The sequence below is a fragment of the Phocoena sinus genome, chromosome 15 (genome assembly GCF_008692025.1).
Source record: "Phocoena sinus isolate mPhoSin1 chromosome 15, mPhoSin1.pri, whole genome shotgun sequence".
In the NCBI taxonomy this organism is placed as follows: Eukaryota; Metazoa; Chordata; class Mammalia; order Artiodactyla; family Phocoenidae; genus Phocoena; species Phocoena sinus.
The window spans coordinates 6,468,414-6,487,805 of NC_045777.1; the positions used below are offsets into that span (position 1 = coordinate 6,468,414).

The following is a 19,392-nucleotide window of genomic DNA, read 5'->3' on the forward strand; positions in this document are numbered from 1 at the left end:
GACTGGGCCATGGCTCAATTATGCTGTTTCCAGGAGAAGTGGTAGGGTGTCTGGGTTGTGCTTAGGAGTTGGGGGCAGGCAGCCCAAGTTTGAATCTCCACTTCTCCACTCGTAGCTGAGTTTCCATAGATTCCTTAACCTTCCTGAGTTTCAGATGCCTTATCTGTAAATAAGGAGGATCCTAGTGTCTGCCTGAAGGGGTTATTGCAGGGGTCAAAGAAGCAAGTGCTGGTAAGGTACTTAGCACAGCTCCTGGCGTGGGGTCAGCACTGCACACAGGTGTGTATTTTTGGCTGTGAATTATGCTCGTTTGAAAGTCCTCTGTGTCCTTGCTATTTAAAAGGGGGTCCTCAGACCAATAGCCACATCCCCTGGGAGCTTGTCAGAGTCAGAAATGCAGCGTCTTAGGCTCCACTCCTGACCTGCTGAATTAGCTTTTGCACTTGAACAAGATCCCGGGTGATTCCAACAGGCGTTTCTCTTCAGAAGCATTGCTCTCAGCTAAAATGTGCGTAGAGAGGGCAGCTGGATCAGTTTTGATTGTGGAAAGCTGTCGACAGCGTCGTGTTGGTGCAAAAAGGCATCAGCACCAGGGTACAAAATATGCAGCGACCCTGACTTAGCTGGGCATTCTTGGGCAATCACGTAACCCCTCTGGGACTAAGCTTCTTTATCTGTAAAGTGACTCACCTATTTTAGAGGTTTGTTGACAGGATAAATGAAATAATGTGAAAGCTGATATAAAAGAGTGAAAAATACGTTATTTTGATCTTGTTTACATAGAAAAGGGACATCATAATTCCTAAAGCTGTTAATACAATTTTCAAAGAATTCGATTCCCCATTTTCCACATTAACTTGCCTTGTGGCAGTGGACAAGACCTATTATTTGGTGTCTCGATTATAATAATGGAGTGACAGTGAACCAGAAATTTCAGCCTGGTATTTTTGTAAACTAAATGGGAGAGTTCTGTAGTTTGGCTAAAAGGCATTGCCCTAGAAAAGACCAGCAGTGTGGTCAATGAGGATGTTTATGCCATTTACAAAATAGTCACAGAATTGCAGTGTCACGTACGATGGCCACGAGCAGAAGTCACCAGGATGCTTCCAGGTGGTGTGGTTCAATGTGACACATGTTTATCAGCCACAAAAGCCTTTTATTATTTCCAAACGTCACAATCAAAGCAAGAAACAAGTAATATTGTTCACATTAGCACAGATCAAGTACAAGAAACCCCAATATATTCCAGCACAAGAAAAATACACAGTTGTATACCAAGACACAGCATAGTATGGGAATTCATGGCGGGTGCGGGGTGGGGTGGGGGACGTGAGGACAGCCGGAAAACACAGCTTGAGGTCCTCTGTGGTGGAAAGGGGTCTGATGGATGCCTGTAGCACACAACCATGGACAGCGCTCATCGGTGAATCTTGCCTGTGTTCACAGGAGTGAATCATTTTACTCGATACGGTATGGACCTTGATAACAGGGTCACCCAACTTTAACACCATGTCGTGCAAAAGGAGCAGTGAACCAGAAACCATTCTCCTTAATAGATCACATCACATAGATAAAATGTGATAGAGACACAGTTCTTAAGAGCAAAACAGTCTCCAGGAAAGCCGCAGGAAGCTCACAGACTCTAAGTCTCCAAAACAACCGTCAGGCAATTTCTTGAGACACACGCCTTCCTACTCACGATTGCCTCTCTTGTTTTAAAGACAGAAGAGGAGTAATAGGAAAAAATTGCTTTTTTAAAATAGGGAAATGTATACTTTAAAATAGCAAGGTATCAAAATACTTTGTACACAGGTATGTCCTGATTTTCCAAAGCACTTTATCTCTCTTTCATTATTTTGAAAACTGCCCTATGTTGAATGTATAAAAACCCAACAAGAACAACAGTAACAGCAAAAATAGAAGTGGGTTACATCCCCATGCTGTTTGCAGGGGGTGGAGGCTGGTGTGGGGTATGGTCAAGAAGAGGGGCAAACAGCATAGCATTACATTACTTCTTCCACAGAGTTTGTTGTTTTTAGGAAATTGTCTTTACCGTAAATAGAGTAGTAGACTAGAAACCCAGTCCCGTATGAACTGAGAGCAAAGCCATCCAAGCAGCTGGCAGCCGGAGGTTGGTAGCCGTAACAGGTTTGCTTGGGAGAGGTTCAAATCACCCTTACTGTTACTGCAAATCCTTCAGTCTGACCTGAAGCATGAAAGCATGGGTGGGAAGCAGGGTGCAGGCAGGCGTCACAGACCCTGGATGCATGAAGATGAATGCAGAAAGCGCCCAGAGCAGCCTTCACGGATTTCCCCCAGTGACTATTCGGGAAATCAGAGTTTGTGATTTAACCCACATTGGCATCCTTTCAGAGAGCCTGTTATAGACCATTTGCTCCTTTCAAAAGGCTTTCTGCAAGCTAAAAAACAAAAGACACACTGGGACTCCCCTGGTGGTCCAGTGGTTAAGACTCTGTGCTCCCCGTGCAGGGGATCCGGGTTCGATCCCTGGTCAAGGAACCAGACCCCACATGCCGCAATGAAGAGTTTGCATGCTACAACAAGGATCCTGCCTGCCGCAACTAAGACCTGGCGCGGCCAGAAAAACGCCCCCAAAACCCCCAGAACAACAGTAACAACAAAAAGACACAAACGACCGTGACTGTTAACACATTTTTAAGTCTTTTAAGTATTTTTTCCCCTTCGTTTTGAACACTTCGGCTGGATGCAGGGTCAAAAGTGATCAGACCGATAACCCTTCCTATGGTCCTGCATCCTGTCCAACGCTCATGCCGTTGCAGCTGCAGAGAATCTCCTTGAAGGTGTTGCGCAGCTCCAGGCTGCGGAAGGCGTAGATCAGGGGGTCGATGACGGAGTTGCACATTATGAGGACCAGGTAGGTGTTGAAGTGGGCGGTGGTAGCAGACGCAGTAGGGTTGGTGGGGCAGGTTATGATGAAGATGAGATGGAGAAAGAAGGGGGCCCAGCAGAAGATGAACACCCCCAGCAGGATGGTGATGGTGACGGCCCCCCTCATGCACGAGTGCTGCTGCGGCGCCACCCCAACGGCAGGTGGCAGTGCCGCGATGCGCTTGACGTGCAGCCGGGCAAAGAGGAACATGTGCACGTAGAGGGTGCCCATGAGGAGCAGCATGGTGAGGAACATGGTGACGAGGCACACGATGACCATCTTGCTCTCAGAGTAGACGATGAACACCACGCCGCAGACGCCACAGGCACAGCCAGATGGCCGCGATCAGGCCTAGCGCCTTCCTCACGGTCATGATGCTGTGGTAGCGGAGCGCGTAGAAGATGCTGGTGTACCTGTCGACGGCGATGGCCAGGAGGTTGCAGATGGAGGCCACCAGGGAGATGCAGATCATGGAGTCGAAGACGTTGTCCATGTGCTGCAGGAACTGGTCCTCGAAGGTCAGGTAGTCGCTGTTGACGATGGCGATCATGATGGTCTCCAGGGCGTTGGATACGCTCACCAGCATGTCGGCCACGGCCAGGCTGCAGAGGAAGAAGTACATGGGAGAGTGCAGGTTGCTGTTCCTGACCACGGCCAGGACGACCAGGATGTTCTCCATCAGGCTGATGATGCCCAGAGCCAGGAAGACCTCAGGCTTGATGAAAACCTGCTCGCAGAAGCTCTTGCCGCTCTGGTTGCTGAAGGAAAGGTGCTCTGAACCATTGGGCAGCGTTGGCTGAGCAGGGAGCAGGCAGCACGAAGCATTCATTGCCAACAGACGGCTGATCGGAGCCGGGGCTCCAGCAGGGTCCGGAGGCTGCGGCTTCTGCTGCTGATTACAGGAGAGGAAAGAAATCTCCCTCTAGATCCTTGTTTCGGATGCTTGTCCAGTCTAGACTTAGATTTCGTTCTTCTGCAGAATAAAAGGATGAAGGGAGGGAGAGAGAGAGAGAAAGTCAGCTTGGAGACGCACAGAGAACTTTCCTCTGCTTCTCCAGGACAAACAGTTTTATAGACAGTCTGTCTTATCTCCCTCCCTTCTTACCTTCCTTCCTTCTCTCTCCCTCTTAGCCCCTCTCACATCCCCACCTGAGAATAAAAAACCAGCCACTGGCTGCTAGTTATGGCGGTTTTCATAGCAAGACAGAGGCTGTGGTACCTGTTGTTAGCAGTGAAGGGTGAACACTCAGTTTTTATACGTTGGCTGGAGGCAAACAATTCCTACTTAATCTTCAGCGCAGCGAAATGACCACTGAGCATCGGGTGCCTCTCTGACTGACAGCAGTGTGGGTTCCAGGGCTTGGAAAGAGATTAAAAAGCAGCCTGGTGCCCTCTGCAGGCCAGGCTGCTTATCTGTTCGCTGGCTTGGCTGAGCAGTGTTTATTTGTCATGGAAATAACCACAGCCATCCTTTCATCCATTTATTTGTTCATTCATTTTTGTGTGTGTGTGGGTGGGTAGCAAACATTTATTAAGCACCTACCACGTGCCGGGTTTCTGCCCAGTGTGGGAAATTCAGTGGTGAGTAAGACAGACACGCTGTCGCCGTTTCCCCCAAACTCAGAGTCTGGGGTGGGAGACGAGAAATCAGGCGATGATATTACAGTGTGATGAATGCTTGAATGGCGGAATGCCAGGGGTCCTGGGGGAGCCTGGAGGCGGCCCCCCTAACCTGGATGGTCAAAGGAAATTCCTGGAGGAAGGAGTATCTAAGCTTTGACGTCAAGGAATTAGAGGCGATACTCACTGGTGAGTGGGGACTGGGGTCGAGGAGGTAGAAGGGGATTCTGGGCAGAGGGAATAACATGCCTACAACCTGGAGGCTACAAGCAGTGGTTCTGCACCCTGGCCGTGGGAATCATCTGTAGAATGTGGGCGCGGGGATTGCACTTGACCTCCTGAATCAGAATCACCCAGGGGCAGGACCTGGGCAAGTGTGTTTTCAACTTTTGACGGGTGACGGGGGGACATAGCCAAGGTTGAGATCTACGGGAAAGCAAGCTTGATGTTTTTGAAGAACTTTAAATGGTTTTCTCTGGCCGGAGTGTGGAGCTGGGAGACACAACTTGAGAAACGAGGCTGCAATTATTATTATTTTTTTAAGGCGAGAGGTGCCTGGGTCTTGAAGGACAGCCACATGTGGGAGTTTGGACTGTATCCTGAAGGCTGCAGGGGCTGTGGAAGAGATGAGATGGGGTTTGCATTTTAGAAAGTCCTCATTGCACAGTGGAGACTGGATTGGGAGAGGATGAGCCCGGAGCCTGGGAGGCCAGGGCTGCAGAGATTCAGAGCGAGATGATGGTGGCCTGAAGCAAGTAGGTGACCATGGGGCCATGGGAGGAGTGGACAGAGATATTTAGGAAGTAGGGGCCTGGAGATTCGAGTGTGATGGTACATGGGATGGTGGGAGAGGGACAGTCCAGGGAACACCTCCTCTTCCTTCTTAAGTAACAGGGAGGATGGAGATGCCGTTTGAGCTGGAAAATGTAAAAGGCAGAATTTAGCAGTTGACTTTAATGCTTAGGTCACGTCAAATGTGATGCTGCACAGGAGGACGATGTAAACTCTGGACACACTGAGTCCCCTTGCTGCCTCACCTGCCACATACCCACACATCAATTCCAGGTGGATTGATGCTCTAGCCATCCAACTATCACCTAACTATGTATGTGACTGTGACTGTGCGTGTGTATTAGATAGAAGAAATATGCATATGAAATAGAAGAAAATTTAGAATATTTATAACACGTTGGGGTGGAGAGGTCGTCTCAGCAAGATGGGTAACCAGAAATTAAGTGTGGAAAAAAATCAACATAAACAAAGTCAGAAGACAAACAGGAAGAAGACACTTGCCATAGGCACAGATCACTGTCTCTTCTATACAAAGAATACATTCACATTAATAAGAAAAAGATGATTTACCTCTTAGAACACAGGGCAAAAGATAGGAACAGGAATTCACTGAAGAGGAAATGCAAGTGGATAATAAACCTATGAAAAGATATTCAGCCTTCTGGGGAGTCAGGGAAATGCAAATCAAAAGGAGACTTCAGATTGACAAGAATGAAAAAGATATCAAATTCAGCAGAGAGTGTTGGAAGAACACTTTCATGCGTTCTTAGTGTTTGGGGATAGTCTCATCATTTTCAGTTTCTACTGAAATAAAGAAATACACCTGAATGTGGATCCCAGTCCGTAAACTGAGGGGGCATGAGAAATACTTCTATTTATTTCAACAAAGTGACTTTATTTCTGATGCTAAGCCACGCATGTTCCAGGTTGGGGAAAACACAATCCTAATTCTTTTGGGGGTTTCTTTTCTTCACCCTCAGGCTCACATCCAGAGATATGTTTATACTGTCCTGGTCTGTGGTTTCAGGGGCACTCATCTTACTTGTAAAGCTAAGACTACTAGGTCTCTTCCCTGCTCTCTGCTTGGCCTGGGCTGAGCACTGACCATCTTTCTCTGCTTCTGTCCTCTGATTTTAGCATCCTTGAGAGAGAGCAGATGGGGCCTGGCACTTCAAACCTGCATTCTCAGAGGTACCCTCATTGCCGATGAGTGCTGATTTGTTCTCCTGTAAACGCTTATCTCTGCTTTCCTGAGGGAGCAGCACAAATACAGCCTTACTTTTTAGTTGAATCTTCTACAAATGAATTGGCTTTATTAACAACAATTGCAAGACACGAAAGTCTCTGTCAGTGTTTTGATATGTTGTTGGCACATGTGTGGGTGCCTGATTTGACTCTGTTACAATAAACTGTAACAAGATTCTTATCCTAAGAAATAATCCACTTGGGTGTCCTCTCTATCCAAAAAGCTCTTCCCGAATGTTGTGCCTGACATATTCCTCTTATGCTTCAAGACCCAGCTCAAATGTCAATTATTTTTTTTTTTTTGGCCGCTTTCGTATTTGCCCTTCAACCACCCTGTCCCCTTTCCCCCCAAACCGACAGAGTTGGGCACTCCTTCCTCTCCCTTGTGACATGCAGACTGTTACATAATTATAGGTCACATCCCATCCCACCCGACATGGGACAGCACTGGCCAGAGTCATTAGAACCAACGCTTAGATCTTAGCATTGAGCCTAATTGTTTCTGAGGAGGAGATTCCTCTGATGCCTGCATCTCCAATCACTCCTCGGCCCACTTCTGATTTCAGCCACCTCTTGCTGGACAGCTCCCTGCAAGGTTGGTTTCAAATCACAAGGTCTGTCGGGTCGCAGGTCGAAGGGGCTCCACCCACATTCTGCCCCAGGATCTTCTCTGATGTATGGGTGGGTGGTGGCCCTCCTGGCCTGATCGAGTTCAGCTTAGAAGTGAGGGGGAGTGAACACCACCTGGGACAACCCTCAACTAATGAGGGCTGGAGCCAGTGGGTACCTCTCCAGCCTCCTGCCCTTCAGGCGGACATCCAGAGATGCCTTGTGTGCTGCCCAGATGTCCCATGACATTGAGCCCTCATCACCCACAGCAGCAACCTTGATAAAGTGTCTTTTATTTTTATTTATTTTTTAATTGAGGTATAGTTGATTTACAATGTTGCGTTAGTTTCTGGTGTACAGCAAAGTGATTCAGCTGAACTCAGTCCCTGAAACAAGACCATATTTCGTCATCTCTAATTTCTGTCAGAATCATATCAGGTGCTCAATAAATGTTTGAAAGGAAGAAGCCCATAGTTTTCTTTTTCCATTCTAGACCATCTTAATTGTATAAAAAAACTGATAGACCCTACTTGTTACGTACTCCCAGGAAGTGACTCCATTTGTCTGTAATTTTATCTATAATTTTCTCTCCTATTAGACCTTATGCCACTTGTGGGTAGGAACTGTCTTACTCCTCCTTACATGCCAGCATCTAGCAAAATTGACCGCATCAAATATTATTGAAGTAGAGCCACTTTGGAAAACAATTATCAAAAAATGTAAAAAGCTGAACATAAATGTACTGTATGGCTCTCAGTAACTGCTCTCCTAGATACCTACCCAAGAGAAATGAAAACATATGTCCACACAAATTCTTGAAGGTGAATGTCCATAGCAACATTTTCATAGTAGCCAGATTGTGGAAACAATGTAATGTCCATCAGCTGGTGAGGATAGACAAGGTGTAGAACATCCATACAGTGGTGCACTGTTCATCGATAAAAAGGAATGAAATACTGGTGCATACACAACAGGAATGAACCTCGAAAACATTACACTAAGTGAAAGAGGTCAGACGTAAAAGAAGACATCTTGTATGTTTCCACTTATATGAAGTGTCCAGAAAAGGCAAATCTATAAAGATAGAAAGTAGATAAGGAATTGCCTAGGACTAGGGCTGGCAATGGCATTTAACTGTAAATGGACATAGCTGAGGTGATGAAGATGTGGGAAAACTGGGTTATGGTGATGGCTGCACAGCTCGAGACACTTACCAAAAATCATTCACTGGTGCTCTTAAAATGGGTGAACCTTATGGTATATAAGTGCACTCTAATAAGTTGTTAAAAATACGACTGCAGTAGAGTTCCCTGTGTTGTACATGGATTATAGTCATATAAAGAATTGCTAATGATGTGCTATCTTGCTAGTGAATGACATCCTTTCTGAAAGCATTAAACTTGGGAAGATGCAGTGGGTGCCGCCCCTTTTCAGCTTCCTGGCTCCGCCTTTGTCCCCTAGAAGTCCTAAGAACCACCCCAAGCTAACAGCTCTCGTGTATCCAGGTTGGCAACTTGGGACCCGTTGCTGAGCTTTTTTTCAGCTTTCCTAGGCATCCTTAATTGTTTCCTCAGCCTGGACCGACATTTTATGCTTACCATCACCAGCTTGAACTTCATTCCCTGTCCTCGAAGCTTCCCTTATAATTTGTATTCTGTTGATTGCTCTTCCCACCTCCCCAAGAAAAGTTTCTATTTTCCTTTATTTTCTTCTTCCGTTCTGGGAGACAGTTTATCTAAAATGCGTTTTAAAATTTTATTCTTTTATCTTTTTGAGGATGATAACACCTTGAAACTATCGGAAGAGGAGAGTGTGCCATGGTCTTTAGATTCCACATGTAAGTGATATATGATATTTGTCTTTCTCTGTCTGACTTACTTCCCTTAGTGGGATGATCTCTGGGCCCATCCGTGTTGCTGCAAATGGAAGTATTTCATTCTTTTTCATGGCCAATATTCCATTGTATGTATAGATCACGTCTTCTTTATCCATTCCTCTGCTGATGGACACTTAGGTTGCTCCCATGTCTTGGCTGTCTCATCTATTCTTGCAGCCCCTCCTCAGCCCTCTCCCTCCCCTCACAGCTAACGTTCTTGAGAGAGTTGTGGATACCTGCTTTCTCCGTTCTTTTCCATCTTATCCCTCAATCCATTCACTCTTGGCCGCTGCCTCGGTCACTCCATAGAAACAGGTTTGCCCAGGGCACTGGTGACCTCCTTATCATTGAAACCCTTGTTGACTCAGCAGCGTCTGGCACCATCGCTCACTCCTTCCTTCTAGATCCTTCTCTTGGCTCTGACTGCACCACGTTCTCCTGGTTTCCCTCCAGTTCCTGTGGCCACTCACCCTGCTCTTTAAGCTCCACCTCCTCCCTGACACCGCTGACCATCGAGGTTCCTCACCACTGACCCTGCGAAAACGGAGGCTGCTGGAATTTGTTACCCTTTTTGAAGAAAGAGACACCTTTCTTCACAAAGAATTAGTAGAATTCTTTCTTCACAGTAGAATTATGATTATGCCTCGTTGGCTAGAGCTGGGTCACATGCTCTACCCTAGCTGCAAGAGAGCCTGGAAATTGGATCAAGGATTGTGTGGTTGGTTGTTCATTGTGAGCACATTGTTCTTCCACCCCAAGAAAGACATCACAGATTGTCCCCTTGGTCCCCTCCAGTATGTGACAGTTTCAGTCTTTCCTTGATTTCCGTGACTTTGGCAGTTGGAGGAGGGCTGGTCAGGTGTTTTGTAGGTCTCTCAATTTGGCTTGTCCCCTCTTAGGGTTAGACTGGGGTCATGGGTTTCTGGAAAGAATAACACGCAGGTGAGGTGCCTTCTCGTCACATCATACCAGGGGCATGGGACACCTGATGGATGACATCACGGAGGTGCCTTTTCTTTGGGGGGAGCTGTGCAGCTTGTGGGATCTTAGTTCCCTGACCAGGGATTGAACCCAGGCCCATGGCAGTGAAAGCTCGAGTCCTAACCGCTGGACCACCAGGGAATTCCCTCAAGGGGGTGCTTTGTAATTGAGTTTTGATGACTCAAGTATGCCCTGAGGGGTCTTAACATTTTTATGTGACTTTCCTCTGGGTCTTAAATCCCTACGTTCAGCCCAGCCGAGGAAGGGACACGGGCAAGTGAGACATGAATATTAATTAGCTGTGATGCTAATGGGAGGGCAGTTCCTACCTGGTTGTTCAATGGTCTCCTGTTCCTTCCCATGTACTCTTCCCGTTCTTTCTCCACCAGACCAACACTGCCACGTGCCACCGCGTTCACTCTGCCGTGATGATGTCACAGCCTCCTTTTGAACATTGGAGTGCACCAGGCACTTTGCTTCTTTCCTTCCTTCATTTCTTTCTCTCTTTCTTTTTGTTGATTTGCAGATTTAAAATTTTATGTTTACATACAAGTACTGTCTAGAAATATATTTATTTGTCTAAAGGTCATGCAGGGGAAAATCAGCTATTTTTTTCATCTCATTGTCCAAATATTTTAATCCTATGCCTTGAAGAAACTTTTATTTCCCAACTACTTTTAAGATTTGTTTTTACTCATACCCTAGGTTCCTAATATTTTTTATGCCTGTAAATATCTCTTTACCTTTTTAAAATTGAGATATAGGAACCAGAAAATTCATGATTTTAAAGTGTACAGTTCAGTGTTTCTTAGCATCTTCACAGGGTTGTGCAACCATCACCACTGTCTAATTCCAGAACATTCTCATCACCCCGTCCCCATTCGCAGTTACTCCCGTTTGCTACTTCCCTCAGCCTCTGACAACTTCCGACACTAACCTACTTTCTATTTCTATGTGACAGTAAAAAATATGCTCACCTAGGCTGTGTTTAACTTTTGGATCACAAAATCCTCCATTTTTTTGACTTTCTCATTTTTCAAATTCAGAAACAAACAAACAAGCAAACAAAACCAACAGCTGTAGGTGGGAACGTAAATTGGACCAGCCACTATTGGAAAACAGTGCGGAGGGTCCTTAAAAAACTAAAAATAGAGTTACCACATGATCCAGTAATCCCACTCCTGGGCATATATCCAGAAAAGATGAAAACGCTAATTCGAAAATATACATCACCCGAATGTTCATAGCAGCACTATTTACAATAGCCAAGGTATGGAAACAACCCAGGTGCCCAACAACAGACAACTGGCTTAAGAAGATGTGGTATATATACAATGGAATATTACTCAGCCATAAAAAAGAATGGAATATTGTCATTTGCAGCAACAGAGGTGGACTTAGAGAGTATCATACTCAGCGAAGTAAGTCAGGCAGAGGAAGACAAATATTATATGATATCACTTAAATGTGGAATCTAAAAATATAATACAAATGAATCTATATACGAAACAGAAACAGACTCACAGACAAAGAAAACAACCGTATGGTTACCAAAGGGGAAAGGGAGCGGGGAAGGGATAAATTAGGAATGTGGGATTAACATATACAAACTGCTATACATAAAATAGACAAGCAACAAGGATTTATTGTATAGCACAGGGAATGATATTCAATATCTTATAATTACCTATAATGGAAAATATTCTGAAAAAAATATATAACTGAACCACTTTGCTGTACACCTGAAACTAATACAATATTGTAAATCGACTATATTCAGTAAACAAACAAAAAATCCAATTTTTAAATAAATTCTGTAAATTTTCCAGTTTTAAAATTCAGCATAAAAGTTATAAGGACATTAAAAACAACGAAACCACACATCTCTTCCTCTTAATCTCTTGAGTTTCAAGATCTTATAAGCAGAGAGTGAGTTATTTTGTTTTCTGAACACTTCAGTGCAAGGAACAGGTCAAGGTGCTGTGTGTGTGTGTGTGTGTGTGTGTGTGTGTGTGTGTGTGTGTGTGTGTGTGTTTTAAAAGAACATTCTTTGCTCTCTGCTGGAATCTCTTTTGGAAACTTAGGATCAAATTTTGCTTCTCCAAGTCCATTTTCTTATGGTTGATTAACAAGTTGTAGCAACTGAGTTAAATTAGTGATAAAAGGCAATTTTCTGAATATAGAAGACAAATGATCCACGTTGTTCTCAGTTCTTAGAGATGCCACCGCGTCTGATCGAAGGACCAGATATGATGAATAAAAAACCCTCCACGGTGTACAAACATAATCTCTCTCTATTTCCTGGTTAAAAAAAAGTCAGTCTTACTACTTTATCATTGTATTCTTTTCTTCAATCACAAAATCGAGTGCCCTTAACCTTGCTTACCGCCTCTTGTTTCCTTTGCCTCTCTAGCACTTGAGTCCTGTGTTCTGAGTGCTGTGTTTCTGGGGCCATTACCCTGTGGAGTTATAGGGCTGGGGTCTGCACCACTGAGTTGCCCCACTCCAGGATGGGATGGTCTCAGACCAGAGCTTCTCTGGCTTTGCTGTGTGTCTGGATCACCCAGGGATCTCGTCACAATGCAGATGATGGTGCTGCTGGTCCGCAGACTACTTTGAGTAGCAAGGAGAGAGATCTAGCCATTTTCAGACATCTATGGTGCTCTAGCCATTTCAGACATCTGTGCTAGCAGTGCTAGAAGAAGCGAGCCTCGTGTCGAATTCATTCTGTTGATGTGGGAGAGAAGCACCCCACATTCAAAGGGAGCCGCGGATGTCCCAGCTGCTGTGTTCATACCAGTGCCTTGGTGTGTGACCGGTGGTGGTGGCCAGCGGCTCCACACAGGGAGCTGCCCAGAAGTGTAATTTGGGCATCATTCCTGTTGTATGGCCTCTAAGCTCAATGTTCTGACCTCCCCAGGGTGGCTGTGAACTGCCCAACCTCATTTAGTAAATTCCTCTTCTGTTTAAATTAGCCAGAATTTAAACTGGGTTTTGTTATTTATAACCAAGAATCTGACCCACTCTTACATTCCAATTTGGGTCAGTAGGGATTGGCTACCTGGAGGTACTAGATCCTTGGGCTCACAGGGTTCAGCTTCCAGGAAGACACTCCCAGACTGGGTAGTCTCCCATTTTAAGAAAAATCCTTGTGAAAAATTGTGTCCAGCCCTGAAAGAAAAATCAGGTTCCTCTGTTACTTAGGTTGATTTTACTGAGAAAAGATTTTGTAAATGGTAGGCACAACCATGGCAGTTTTCTCTTACTGAGTAAGATATAAAAACCGCAACCAGTAGTACCCTTCAGAGTCCCACAAGGCTGACCATGAAGGTTTTCTCATTTTGCTGAATTCATAATTTAAAGGAACATTGGTTGACAAAAATAGATATGGACAATCATATAAAGTGGAATGGGAGACAAGAGCATTAAGTGCTTCAAGGACAGTTGGGTTGACTGTTTTGCCACTGGAACCTTTCTCCCTGAAGCAGAAGGAGAAAAATAGTTCTCCAATGTGATCCAAACCATGGTAACACGAATGTTTTCTTTGCCTGAAACGGCTTTTTTAAAAAAGCCAAGGCTTTTATGGAAAACATTCTTTTCAAAGAAAAAAAAAAAAACTGAGTTCCTGGTTGACGATGCATTGTCTAGGTTTTGCCTTGAACGTGCCCACACTTTTCTGGGAATTGAGATTTGCCCAGTGGGAAGCACTCAGGTGGCAGCTATAACGTGATAGGCTTGACTTAGCGTCCAGGTTGGTGCGTTCAGCGTGAGCACGTGATGCCTGAGAACAAGGTGTGAAGGCTGAGTGCCGGTCTGGCTCGCCGTCCTGTCCTTCGGATGTCACCATGGGCTAGCATCTGCAGAACGTGTGCTCCCAACCTTTGCTTTCCTGGTGCTTCTACGCTCAACCACGTCCATTGGCTTTCTTCCTTTTGATGATCAGTGGCGTGTTTTGCTGGGTGACACGTCACAAGATGATGTGATGAAATGCCAAATGCTATTCATTCAATCACATTCCTAAAGGGAGAAAGTACATTTCTGGGAGGTTTTCCGTAAGTCAAACTTCAGCATGTATTTTAGCTCTGTATTAAATTGCAAACTATTGCCTTTGTTGGTAATGAAATATTATCCAACTAAACCCATTCATTTATTTGGTCATTCATTCATGTACTCATTCATTCATCCACTCACTCACTGGATCATTCACTCATTCATTGGGTCATTTGTTTGTCATGTATTTATTCGTTTGGTCTCTACTATGAACTGAATTGTGTTTTCCCAAAATTCACGTGTTGAAGCCCTAACCCCTCAAAGTGACTGGGTCTGGAGATAGTTTTTAGGAGGTAATTAAGATTAAATGAGGTCCTAAAAGTGGGGCCCTAATTCTATAGGACTGCGGCCTTATAAGAAGAAGAAATCTCTCTCGCACGCGCTCTCAATCTCTTTTTCTCTGTGAGGACACAGCAAGAAGGTGGCTGTCTGCAACTCAGACGAAGTTTCTCTCACCGGACATGGTGCTGGCACCCTGATCTTGGACTTCCAGCTTCCAGAACTGTGAGAAAAATAAACTTCTGTTTTTAAGTCATCCAGGCTGTGGTCTGAACCATAGCAGCCTGAGCTGACTAATACAGTCTCTCATTCATTCAACAAACATTTACTCAGTGTGTGTCAGGCACTATATGAGACACTAGAGATGAAATGACAGACCTGGTCGTTGGAACATTCCCTATTGTTTGCCTACCAACAACTATCCCCTCTTGTTTCTGGTAGCAGAAACCAAATTTTGTGTTGGTGGCAATGTGCCCAATCTCAGGGAATAAATCATAACTGTTCTAAGCCTGTCATGGCAATCCTACTCCCCTTTCTTCATTAATGGTCAAGGTGTGGTCATGTGACCCAACTCTAGTCTATGAGACATAAGGGGAAGTTGTCTAGGGGCTACTGGTAACTATTTTCCTTTTTGAAAAGAGAAAAGCACATAAGAAGAAAGACTTTTGCCCCTCCTAACTTGCTTTCTGCTTGAGATACATTTTGGTGAAGATACAATGTCTGGAGCTAGGGCAGCCATGTTGTAACCATGAGGGGAGAGAAAGACAATGCTGACCGGCAATCACTGAACCAATGAACCTATAAGCTTTTGTTAAGTAACATAATTGCTGTTTCATCTGAGCCTATTAGTAGGCTATTATGTTATTTGCGGCTAAAAGCATCCTTATTGGTACAGTCTCTGCCCTGAAGGAGCTTATAGTCTGACAAGGTGAATAGACTCTTAGACACTGACAAGATAACATCATGAGTCTTTTAACAGAGGGATATACAAAGTGATATGTAAACACATTGTGTCATAAAACCACAAGGTTCTTTTCATCCATTAACCTTTTTTGAGGAGTGATATTAAAAGGTATGCCATTTCTTATCTCTAATGTCACTTCCTCAAGATGACCAAGATTCTCTTTTTAAAGAAAGACAGACCACATCCTACTTTGGGGGCAAAAGAGGAGGTCGATACTATGTAATGTTTAAAGAAGACTGTTTGGGTTTCAGTCTTGCCCTTCCCCCCCGCTTGTACTACCTGTGGGATCTTGACCAAGTTTCTAAAACCCCAGTTTCATCATCTGTAAAAGGGGATAATGCTAGGACCTAGCTAAGGTACCTGGAACCTAGTAATCTCCCAATAACTGTTGGTGGTTGTTGTTTGCCAGACCTCCTTAGTTTCTGTGCATGCCCATCTCTTGCGGGGTAGCCATCAGAAGAACGTTTTATCTTAGATAAATCTATAGATGAGTTTAAGGAAGGCTGACCTCTTCATAATGTTGAGACTTCCCACGTAAAAGAATGGGCTTCACTTTTTTTCCTTTTTATGTCTAAATAAAGTGAAAACATTTTCTTTATATTTCTTAAATTCCTCCCCATGTATTATATGTTTGCTGCTGATACTGCTAGGGTAAATGGGGTGTTTTTCTCTATTTTCTGTACTAGGTTAATTCTACTTCAAGTTGTCTGAGAACTCTGACGATGCAGCCAAATGGTTAAAAGTCAGAATCCTGAAATGACCCGAACCACGGACTCCAAGCTGGTTTGAGCAGAGCTGCTTTGCTGCATCCAGTCTCCAAAGACTTCTTTCCATAAAGTGGCTCCAACTCTCATAGCAGTCTGCTTTACTCAGAGGGGCAGGCGGGGAGCCAGGCTTTGTTATCCGTGAAATGGGGCCAATAACCCCTCCCTCTCAGGTTGTTGGAGATGATGTTAAGCACCAAGCACAATGTCTGGCGTGTTGTTGATGCTAAATTAATGGTTAAAAGTGTAGGTTCTGGGTCCACATCGTATGGGTTCAAATTCCTGCAACCAGACATCTCCTAGCTGTGTGTTCTTAGGCAAATGACTTAACCTTGCTGAATCTCAGTGATTTTATCTGTGAAATGAAGATAACAATAGTATGGGCTTTTGGGGTAGCTGTGGTAGTCACATGACAATCCTTACACAGGGCTTATCGAGGCCCCAGTGTGTGTCGAGTGCCAGGCGAATAAGCTTCCCTGCCTTGGCCACTCCTAAGTCCCAAGGTCACTGAATGAGTGAACAAAAGAACAAAGGAGTGAAAATATTAAAGTGAAATAATACAATAGTCTCTGAATAAAACCCGAATCCATAGCTATCAGCTTTGAGTCTCTGTTACAAAATTCTAAAAGGAGATCAAGACCAGTGTTCTTTTTTTTTTTTTTTTTTTTTTTTAAGACCAGTGTTCTTAACAGGAGTCTGTTTTGCACCCAGGGGAACATTTGTCAATGTCTGGAGACACGTTTGGTTGTCCCAACTAGGTGAGTGTGTTACTGGCATCTAGGGGCAGAGGCGAGGGATGCTGCTACAATACACAGGACAGCCCCCACTGGAGAGAATTATCCAGCTCCAAATGTCAGTTGTGCTAAGGTTGAGAAACCCAGGTCTAGGCATGGAATTATTTCTGGTCCCTTAGGGTTTATCAGATAGATCATCTGGTGTTGGGCAAGGTCATCCGATCCCAGAAATTCCTTGAGTTAAGTAGCAATTTCTCAAACTATAAAGCAAGTAGCAGGTGCCTGTAGGTCCCCAAAGATGCTTTGTTTCCTCTTCGACTTGCTAATTTTCTAGATGCCCTGGTGGTAATGTACTGGTTCAACTTCTCCTCGGTTCAAATATTCCTTAAGCCTAGGATTTGCTGTAATTAAAACCCAAGGAGATTGATGCTTTTCCCTTTGAGAAAAAGCTCATGAGATGAATGATTCACACTTCCCAATGAACCCTCGACTCCCTGTGATTTTTCTTTTTGCTTCCACTAACTTTGCTATTCTCTCTTATTCACTGCTTCCTTTGTGTCCCAGTCTCCACTGATAGCTAAATTGTTGGAGAGCAGCAGATAGGGCTCCTCACGGCCTAGAGAATCTTTCCAGCTGAGGAACTTCAAGAGGATGAGGCTGTTGAAGTAGCCAGTGAGTGACACCACCAATAAGGCTCACCTTTAAATTTGAAATGATGCTCAGAAGGCAGGGACTAATGTAATGAGCATGTTTTAATTCATCACATACATTCTCAACAGTAGTCTAAGATCAGACAGACACATGATGGCAGGGACGGCTGGTTTGTCTCCCTCAATATCTACTCTCCACCATTCCGTGGTAACAGCAAGATTACACATGGCGACCCAGAGCAAATCCTCTGTTCTCAGCCCTCCTTGCAGCTAGATGTGTCCATGTGGCTAAATTCTGGCCGATAGGATGAGAATGCAAGCTTGGTGTGGCAGCTTTCAACAACACTCCCTAAGGAGAGCTTACCTCTGCCTTTGTTCTTTCTTCCACCCTGCTCTCTGAAGATATCTGTGATGGCTGGAGCTCCAGCCAGCATCTTGGACCATGAGGACTAGTGCTACAATCCAGGGATAATGATTTGGAAAGAACTTGGATCCCTGAGGACTTATTGGCACAGTACCACCTTTTACTTACCAGCTCTGGACTGGCTGCCTCTGGACTTTTCCCTGAGAGTGAGAACAGTTCTGTTTGTTCAAAGCCACCGTTAATCACCCTCAGTAAATGTCATCCTCACTGATACCAGGATAATGCAGCTACAGCTCTCATCTTGATTTCTGTACTAGAGAATGTATTTTCTTTCGTGAAAAGTCTTCTGAATTTAAGAAGTGGGTTTCAGAGGCTTAGGAATGTTGTCCATGGAAAGTGCCTGTGAGATGTCAGAGAATGGGGCGATTTTATACTCCACACATAGTAGATACTCAAAAAACATGTTAATTCAGTGAATGGTGTAGAGTGATGAAGCTCATCATTTATGAGCTGGAACTCTGCTAGGCTCAGGCAGGGCTGGAGTCAGAAAAGCCCTTGTTCTTGAGAAGAAGGTGTCTCGGTGAGGGTCTTCTAGCCAATCCCACTCGATTTACTCAACAACGACTTGCACAAAGGAAGGATGAGCTGGCTGGATGCGCCATGACTTGCTTTGCTCTTCGCCAGCTTTTCCTTGAAATAAACATCGGTGCACGTTTGCCTACCTGCTTATACATTTAACTCCGTTTCCTCTCTTCAGCTCTTCCCAGGGGAGAGTTCTCTGACATGAGGTTGAGGAGGTGGGTCTCAGAAAATTGAGACCGAGCCTCCTGGGCACTTTGCCTCTGGAGCAAGTGGCAGGAAATAGGAAACATCCATCCAACATGCTGCATGTCCCTTACGTAGACCTCAGCGAGGCTCCAGCCATTTGCAGGTTTTGTAAAAGCCCAAGAACCCAGCAACGAGGGGCTTGTAGTTGGTATCGGGGATTTTGTTCTGAGTAGCCACTTATCTCAGTAATTCATGCTAAGAGTCCTTTGAAACAAGAGCTTCAATTTTATTGGAATGTCCTATAATTTCTGCATTATTTTTAAAAAGAGAGACATGCACGAGTTGGCAGATTTCTCCCTCTTGCAATTACCATGGAACCTTCTTCTTTTTCTTTAAAAGCTCAAAAATTGTAACAGGAAATAGGATTAAATGAGTAAATTCCAAAGCACTGAGAAGACGCTAGACACCCCTTTTGAGCCATCTGGCCAGACTTTGAGTGGATGTAATGAGCATGTACCCTCTGTTTAAGAAGTTGTTTTTCAGTTCTCCTCCGGGTCGTCCAATTTTTCATGTTCTTTCTGGGTTCATGTTGCATCTAGATGTCCACATGAGTATACTCCACTGAGGGATGTTTAATTTTTTTCTATTTGTAAATTGATTTATATTTATTGTAGAAAAACAACAATGCAGAAGAGCTTAAGGAAGAGAAAAAGTAAGTTACAGTACTGCTACCTTCTTTTTTTGTTTTCTTTTAACATCTTTACTGGAGTATAATTGCTTTACAA

At 44.4% G+C, this 19,392-nt stretch overlaps 1 protein-coding gene across 1 annotated transcript; it reads right to left on the minus strand.

Annotated features, from left to right (window-relative positions):
• Positions 1-2,761: 2,761 nt before the first annotated feature.
• Positions 2,762-3,740, minus strand: MC3R (melanocortin 3 receptor). The gene is given in 2 exon segments (XM_032604675.1): positions 2,762-3,238; positions 3,240-3,740. Coding segments are annotated over 2 exon segments (978 nt in total).
• Between the last annotated feature and the right edge of the window lie 15,652 nt (positions 3,741-19,392).